Source organism: Triticum aestivum, chromosome 3A (genome assembly GCF_018294505.1).
Source record: "Triticum aestivum cultivar Chinese Spring chromosome 3A, IWGSC CS RefSeq v2.1, whole genome shotgun sequence".
Taxonomy (NCBI): domain Eukaryota; kingdom Viridiplantae; phylum Streptophyta; class Magnoliopsida; order Poales; family Poaceae; genus Triticum; species Triticum aestivum.
In genome coordinates, this window is record NC_057800.1 from 601,942,279 (window position 1) to 601,950,229 (window position 7,951).

General features: G+C 49.2%; 1 protein-coding gene across 1 annotated transcript; it reads left to right on the forward strand.

Moving 5' to 3' along the window:
• Positions 1 to 765: 765 nt before the first annotated feature.
• LOC123062512 (zinc finger protein CONSTANS-LIKE 2) lies at positions 766 to 3,494 on the forward strand. The gene is made up of 3 exons (XM_044486057.1): positions 766 to 2,377; positions 2,496 to 2,663; positions 2,756 to 3,494. Exons 1-3 carry the CDS (start codon positions 1,946 to 1,948, stop codon positions 3,116 to 3,118), a joined length of 963 nt encoding a protein of 320 aa, XP_044341992.1. The 5' UTR covers positions 766 to 1,945; the 3' UTR covers positions 3,119 to 3,494.
• The last annotated feature ends 4,457 nt before the right edge of the window (positions 3,495 to 7,951 follow it).

Here is a 7,951-nt window from a genome sequence, read left to right on the forward strand (position 1 = left end):
AATGCGTTAAGCAGAAAAAATGAAACCCATTCTCTTGATTGTCAAGACAACTCTGATCAGTGTCCTCTCCTGGTTCAAGAGGTGAGCATGATGGGGACCCCCTCTCCTCCTCCTTCGGTCCAGTGCAAATTGTGCGGCAATGAGGCCCATAAGATCTTTGACAGTGACATATATCTTGTACATCAAACTGTCTTTGGAATATGGCAGGGAAAGCATCTTCTTGTTTATCTAATTTCAGCACCACAGTACTATTGGGGATCTTAATGTACGAAGATAAGAGCTACTTGGTGAAGCTTGTTGATTCGGAGATAAAGCCCGGCAAGTTGATGTAGAGGGACCATAGTCCCCTTCTGGCAAGCAGCATATCGTTGTCCGATTACAGTACGTATTCTACACCATTCCTTTCCTGCTCCATTTCTGTTTACTACTGCTGCTCTCTGCTTGTTATGTTGGTCTAAACCCGCGATAGCTATCCAAAGTAAGTAGAAGCAGGATATCAAGAGTGTGTTTTGTCTCTCTTTCTGTTCTGTTGCTGTACTGAAGTCCATATCTTGTTCGGTATAACAGTTTGTTGCTTCACAAGTGCGGTCAAATTAATCTTTGTCACGGGTGGTACCACTTAGGCAAAACCTTTCCTCTCTTTTTCGGAAAGTTAGGGTCTTGTTTGCGCCTGATTCCAGCTCATACTACTACTATGCTGGTCTCGAGGCTAAAATTGTAATTGTAAGACCATCTGAATACTAACTGCCGTATAAACAAAGTAGCCGTGAACATACTGGCAGTTGGCAGATGGTACGTCCATGCAAGCAAAAAAATATCTTTGAGTAAGGCGTGGCTCCGTACCTTATTGAGCCGATTTTATAGAGAAAGGTTCTGGCATCAACTTGCTTGTGTTTGATAATCGTCCTGCACTTAGTTGGAGCATATTCCCTAGCTGTTCATTCTTCGAGCAATTTCTTTTGGTTTTCAAGTAAGAGCATATTGCAACGAGTAGCACCTTTCATTCATATATTGATAGTAAATAGAGGCCAGACAGCCTTTTTAGGGACTATTGCCTATGGCACACAATTCAGCAGTACGACAAGTCCTTGATGCTCTTCAGTCTGGACGATCTTGTAATGGTAGTCGGCTTACATGGTAGAATGGGCATAATTGGCACTCTCTCTTCACGGAATATGGCTTTTAAAGGTTTTTACCATCAAATTTCCACAGTAAAATATTTGTTCGAAAATATACTTTCGTGCGATCAGTCTGAATAGTTTGTGCACATTAAGGAAGCTCGACCATCAAAATTGTGCAATCTCATGTAGGATGTTCTTTGTTGGTCCGGTGAAAAATCAACCCGTCGCCTTTTCCCTCTTCGAAAAGGAGGGTTTTCCGGCCACCGCATAGTTGATGCATGTTTTTGGAGAAAACGGGGTTTTCCCCTGATTTCCATTACTAGACCCCAGATAGAAATTCTTACAAACCACCAGCATACAGTTGGTGCATGTATTCACATCACTCACAGTCACCTTCCCAACCTTCCACTCTTCCAGTGGCAGGGGGATGTGACGGATCCCTCTTCACGTACACCATCTATCCATCTAAGCCTGATGATTCGACTGCTCAGGCGACTTGCCAAACATTAGCGATAAACGGTTATCATGGGGCATGGCCTGGATTGGTCTTTTTTACTGCGCGTGACCCTACCCAACCCAACCCTGCATCGTTCTTTTCGGTGCACAACAGCACCGCCGCTCGGGCGTGCACTAGTAGCTGTAGGCTGTAGTGTACGCGCCAAGCCCCGACCCTTCTTATACCCACGCCCCTCCACTTCAACCTCCCAGCAAACACGCACACGCACACACGCACACAGTCCCCGCACGAGCTAAAGGCACCCACAGGGCTTTTGATTTCCACGTCCGGAGGAAGAAAGTCCGTCCGTCCGCCCGTCCGGCCGGAAATGTTCCGTCATTCCTCGTCGGCGCCTTCGTACGGCGACGCCTACATGCAGGCGGCCCTGGCCGCCGTCCCCACCCAGATCCCTCGCTCTGCCGCCGGGGGATACTATGACAGCGGCAATGTTGTCAATGGCGCGTTCCATCCCTTCGCCGCCACCGCCGCCTCGTCTCCGCCGTCGTCCTACTCCTCGTCGTACTACAACAACATCCATAGGAGCATCAGCGCGCACTCGCTCCCGCTCCCGCTCCACATCCAGCTCGGCGACAACCTCGGCGGCGGCGGCGCATTCTTCTCGTCCTCGTCCCCGTCCCCTCACCAGCAGCTGTCTTTGCCTCCCATGTCCTCCTCCCCGTCCTCCTCCTGCGGCGATCTGTACGATTTCAGCAGCTCCGCATGCACAGTCCGCCGCGTCTTCAGCACCGGCGATCTCCAGGTACCGCGCCACAGCCCTGGAACTTACACAATTGTGATCGATCGGGCTGTCTGGAGATTGCAATTGAGCTGTCGACTGTTGTTTTCCTTGCCTTTTGCTGACAAAACTAATGAAGCAGGGGATGAACGGGTCATCGCCGGTGCCGTCGGGCGACGGCTGCGGCCAAGACGCCGGAGGAGGGCCGTTCTCGCAGAAGGTCGGGCGATACAGCGCAGAAGAGAGGAAGGAGCGGGTGCAGCGATATCGCCTGAAACGGCACCAGCGAAACTTCACCAAAAAAATCACCGTACGTACCATCCCGATCTCCATCAACACCCTGCAAATGCACGCCGTCTCTTGCCACTAACGTCTTGCCATCATTGGCTCTGGTTCCGGCAGTACGCGTGCAGGAAGTCGCTGGCCGACAGCCGGCCGAGGGTGAAGGGCCGGTTCGCGAGGAACGGCGAGGCGGAGGCGGAGACCGACGACCGGGAGGCGTCCGACAACAGCTACGACTACTGCGGTTACAGCGATCCCAGCAACCAGAGCACGGGGAACAGCCGCTACCACGGCCAGCAGCATGTCAAGGACGACAGCGTCTGCAACGGCGCCGCCGCAGCAGCGTTCGCCGGAGCCGGTGACAATGGCGACTGGTGGTGGCGGGCGCCGGGGGCAGAGGGGCAGCGGCAGGCCGGCTTCGACGTCGACGAGGAGCTCTGGGCCACCCTGGGCGACATGCTGTCCGTGAACCTGGCCTCGTAGTAGGCGATCGACGGCACGGCATGTAAGGGTCGGTGGAGCCGTTAGTGGTTTTTGGTGGGGGCCGTCCGGCGCACCAGACGGCACTATTATAGCTCGGTCAGGTCAGGGTGGCGGCTCGGCTGGCCGCCGTGTGCGCGGCACAGTGCAGCCATGGAGGGGCGAGGTCAGAGTGGCGCCCGTTGACCTTGTCCCCCGGGGCTGTATTATTGTAACCTTTAGCCAGAAACATCATGAGAGTCGGAGACAAAAGGAGAGAGAGACCGATCGCCTTCCTCGTGCTAGACTTTGAGAACAACCTGTGTGTGTTCCGTGAGTTCCCGGTTACTTCCATGTACAAAAAAGCTTGAAAAATTATCTGCCCCACTCCCGAGTCCAAGTGCATGCCCCTCTGTCGTCCAAAGCACCCCTGAATCCTCACCTCTTCCTCAGTGCTGCCTGCCGGCTCCCCTGCGACCTTCCGTGCTCGTTTTGTTTCGCCCGTTTTCCTTCTCCTCTGAGACTACACTCAACCGTTGTCGACCTCCCAGTGGCACGGGGCACCTGTTTTTAACAAAGTCCACGCGCTACATGGGCCATGGCCAGCCAGTGACGTGACAGGACAAGACACGGCACGACGCTTATGCATGCAGTTCGCGCGCATTTCAGCTCTGCCCAGCCCGGCCGCGTACGTGGTTGGGTGGGGTTGGGCTGGCTGGCTGTTCCGTCGCCGTCGTCGTCGTCGTCGCGGGGAGATAGATCGGTCGACCGCAACGGCGATGGGAGGTCAAAGGGGTACGTGCGTGCGGACGGATCGCCGTCTCATCGCCGGAGGCGAGGCGCCCGTGACTGACGCGCAACCATCTCCATCTCCTCCGTGGCGACATCTACCTCAGCTTTTTCACGAGGGGTTAATGGCCGCTTCTCGGGCCTTCTCATTGGCCCTGCCGCACGCATGTGATCAGTCCCCGAGTTGGTTAGCTGTTCGCTCGCAGCGAGCCGGGTCAGCTCAGCTCGTGCGCGCAGCACATGAATTTCACCGGGATCATTGCATCTCTGAGACTCTGACTCTCACAACAGCAAAAATCATCTGTGTTGATGATGTTTTTCCAGGCGGAAGTTGTGATGTTCTTCGCTTCGGTTCTTCAGAAACATCCCTTGCTTGCAATTTTAGCATGCAAAAAAGTGGGACTACCGTACCGGATTCCGGCAATTTTAACTCATCGATTTCCCAAAAGACGGCAGCAGCAAGTGTATATATGTGGAGAAGAAAAGAAAACCGCGGCCCGTGGAATTTCGGAGGGGGGATAAGGTTAGGGTTTATCGCGAACAATTTACTCTACAAGGGGCAAAAATTCGATTCGCCGGGGCTGCCTCAAATGCGATTAATCTGTACTGGTGGTACGCTACACCGGCCTTTTGACCACCAAAAGGCCGAGCAAATTTCTATCTTCAGAGAATAATACCAGCAAGCACCAATTAGTTGCGCCTCCAAATGTAGCAGGACAGGGAAATGTAGTAAAAGGACGTTCAGGAAATGCACTCAACTGGAAAGAAGGAATTCAGTTCCAGTGATCCAATCCTCACCCCTTCTATCTCGAGTATATTTTGTGAAATTGCGATTTGGGAATCATCCATCAAAGAGTTAGAAAGAAAGACGGAAGAACAAAGAGGACCTTTAGGCCGATCGCAACGGGCACGATCGCTCGATCACCGCGGCAGCACCACGGCCCAGGACAAGATACCGCGAGGATGGGTCAAACGAGAATAAGAACCCTAATGGTGGCTGTCTTGGGGACTCAAATCATTAGGACTTAGAGCGATGGAGAAGCCTCTTCTATGCATGCTTTCCAGTGAGTTAACTAGTGCTACAAAATACAAGAAGCAAAGAGACCAGCATATGCCTCTTGGTCACTTAATTAGCAGAAGGCTGCCTAGCTCTCTCGTTCATCGCTGTCATCAGTTGTCACTGTCACCGCTAATTACCGGCAGTAAAAAATGGGGTTTTGACAGCCATCGGTAGATTAGCCGCAAATGGTAAAACGAGCACAAGCAGAACTCATCTACATATTGACATGTGACATCAGACATCACTGAGCATTAACCAGGATTAATTCAACTCAAACTCTACTATGCTAGTGCATGTGGTACCTTTTTTGCATGTGACGATGGGATTCATGTGATCAGTTGCCTGATTAATTATGACATGAAAGTGGCCTATGCATCTTTGAACTTAATTACATGATGTCCACATCGCCGGTCTCCCTACATACTACTGCCCCTCTGCTGTCAGTTATAATCATCATCATCGGTTTTTTTAATGGCGCAAGGCATTCTCAAGCTCACATGAAGGCCACTGCAGTTTGAACGCTGCGTATATAGGGTAGGATAATTACCAAAAGGGATTACTAAGCTAGGAGAGCCCTATAACTAAGGGCGCACTAATTCCCCACCCCACAGTATTTTAGAGCAAGCAGCAGCATGCATCTCCCTCTGCCTCTTTGGAATTTGCTGCTTTCGCCAAGGCTACCTCTCTTTTCCCTTCTTCCCTAGAGCTGCGGAGTGTGGCTGCCGATTCTTTGTCGGCCGCTAACAGGCGTACTTTGCGCTGATAATCTTGTTAACTGGCTATGATTTCAAGTGTAATTAGTACTCTTTGTGGCACAAATTCTTATGCAATGTTGAGTTCATGGATATGTGACTGTTTTCTGAACGTGCCACCGTAGTATTAGGTAAAATGCCGCATTCCGAACCTGTTGATCTGAGCCCTTTTCAGCTAACGGCGCCGCGCGACAGTTGATGTTGGCTAATCTCCAGGTAGAGTAGCTACATGATGATGAGAGTGTGTTTGGGCAAGGCATATTTCGCAGTAGCACCCAAAGCAATCGACGGATGAATTTAGAATTAGAAGCACCAAACCACTTTCTCCAGTGGAGGAGGAGGAAGAACAAGGGAATCATGTGAGGTGTTGCATTCGCTAGCTATCTATATAAGCATATATTATGTGTCTTGGTTTTCTTAATTAATTGTGTAAGTTTCTTACACGAGAAGGCGAAGTGGAGGCCCATGAATCAAATGATGGCCTTGCCTTTTTGGACAAATCAATCATTACTAAAACACATGGGCTGAACATCTGAAAGTGCACCCTTGGATGCTATTGTTGACCCTAGTAAGAAATGAGTAGCCACGTAGGGGGTAGCCCGCCCTAAAACCCCTGCGCCAATTAGAAAGCTCTTACCTGGGGGTTAGAGCAAAACAAAAATGATGTGATCTTTGCGCACTCAGCAGGGGGGATCCTGAATGGGAAAGTATCATTAGTCTGTCCAAAGCTAGGACAGAATCAAGATTAAGACACTGAATGCGAGAATACGGTCAAAAGATTCCATAAAAATTCCTTTCTCAAGTGGGAAAGGGCATGGTAAAAAGTATGGAATCAGCTAAGCGCGAAATATGTTTACTGGTAATAACAACAGAATCAGCAAGGACATCATCGAGAATAAAGACAGTGAATGTGGGAATAAAGGAGTGTTTGTTAGTATAAGTGGTAATAATAATGGTCCTTGAAATTCCCACAAATGCCAGATTTAAACTATACTAGCTAGTGGTTGTTTGTCACTTGCGAAAAGTTAGTTATTACTAATGTAAATTCAGTGTACTAGCTTAAGCATCTCTGGATCGTGCATGACAGCAGCTTGAATGTGAAAAATCATATTTATTATGATGGTCAAACGACTTCTGCAATACTCTTTCCCAACAGTGAACACAGTCATGTTCGTAGTATATATGGAAGTATTTATAACAATTGTGGTTATTAATTAATATATGCATGTAATATTGAAGCTCATAGTATATAAAATCTTTTTTACTGTCAGTCGTCATTTTGAACCACTTGATTTAAATCCATTGATATGTCTCCCTTCTTCCTCTCACCACGACCACCACTACCCTAATGACGGTGTCAGTGTTACATCCTAGGGGTCCCTCGTCATACCGGAAGCCGGCCCAAGTAGGCCGCCCTGTGGCCCCCTGGGTCGGTTATGCCCTAGGTCGACGTCCCGACCTATGGGCCCTATGAAGAGAAGGACTCGAAGGACTCTGAGTATGCGCCAAGTAAACCTTAGGCCCCGATATCCCATATAAGCCGGGGCAGGGCTAGTCGATAAACGCAAGAACATAGAGACTACGCTCAATCCCTTGATCACCATTGTACACCCATGTACATCATTCAATACAACATGAGCAAGAAATAGGGTTTTACCTCGATCTCGAGCGCCTGAACCTGGGTAAACCATGTCATGTTTCCCCTCTGATCTTCGTCTGGCCGGAGTACCCTATTGAGGGATTTGTCGAATATAACTCCGACACCTAACAACTCCAACAAAGTATTTCTTGCTTGGTTATGCCTTTAATAGATGTAGCAGTCCTCTGCTAGTGCTGTCTCCATTTACTGCTTTGCCAGGCCAAGCATCATATAACCCGAGGGACTTCTTCTCAACCCTAAACTCCATATTTCCTAACCAATACAAAGAGCCTCTCCTCCATCAAATCTAAATCACCACCCTTCACCTTGCGACCCTGACCACTTCAACAAAGTCTCCTCCCTCAGCTCTGTCTTCGCACTTGTGTTGCCAGTGACTCCTAGTCCTACTAGTAATCCTAAAAATTCCAATAAATACATAACGTTGAAAAACATGATGAGCAAATTCAATGGTCATCACATGGGCAAATTAAAAACAATGGATTTGGGGATTATGTAACATTGAGCTACTGAAAATAAATATAAAAATCATTTTACTAGAAATAGAAAATTATGTTTGGGGAAGGGGGTGAGGGATAGAAAAAAAATTAAGCAGAAAA

Bases quoted from the DNA above. Each gene is read 5' to 3' on its own strand.
- LOC123062512 (XM_044486057.1), top strand. From the start codon at position 1,946: ATGTTCCGTCATTCCTCGTCGGCGCCTTCGTACGGCGACGCCTACATG. The intron at 2,378-2,495 runs GTACCGCGCCAC...CTAATGAAGCAG, and splicing joins TCAGCACCGGCGATCTCCAG to GGGATGAACGGGTCATCGCC. The intron at 2,664-2,755 runs GTACGTACCATC...TGGTTCCGGCAG, and splicing joins ACTTCACCAAAAAAATCACC to TACGCGTGCAGGAAGTCGCT.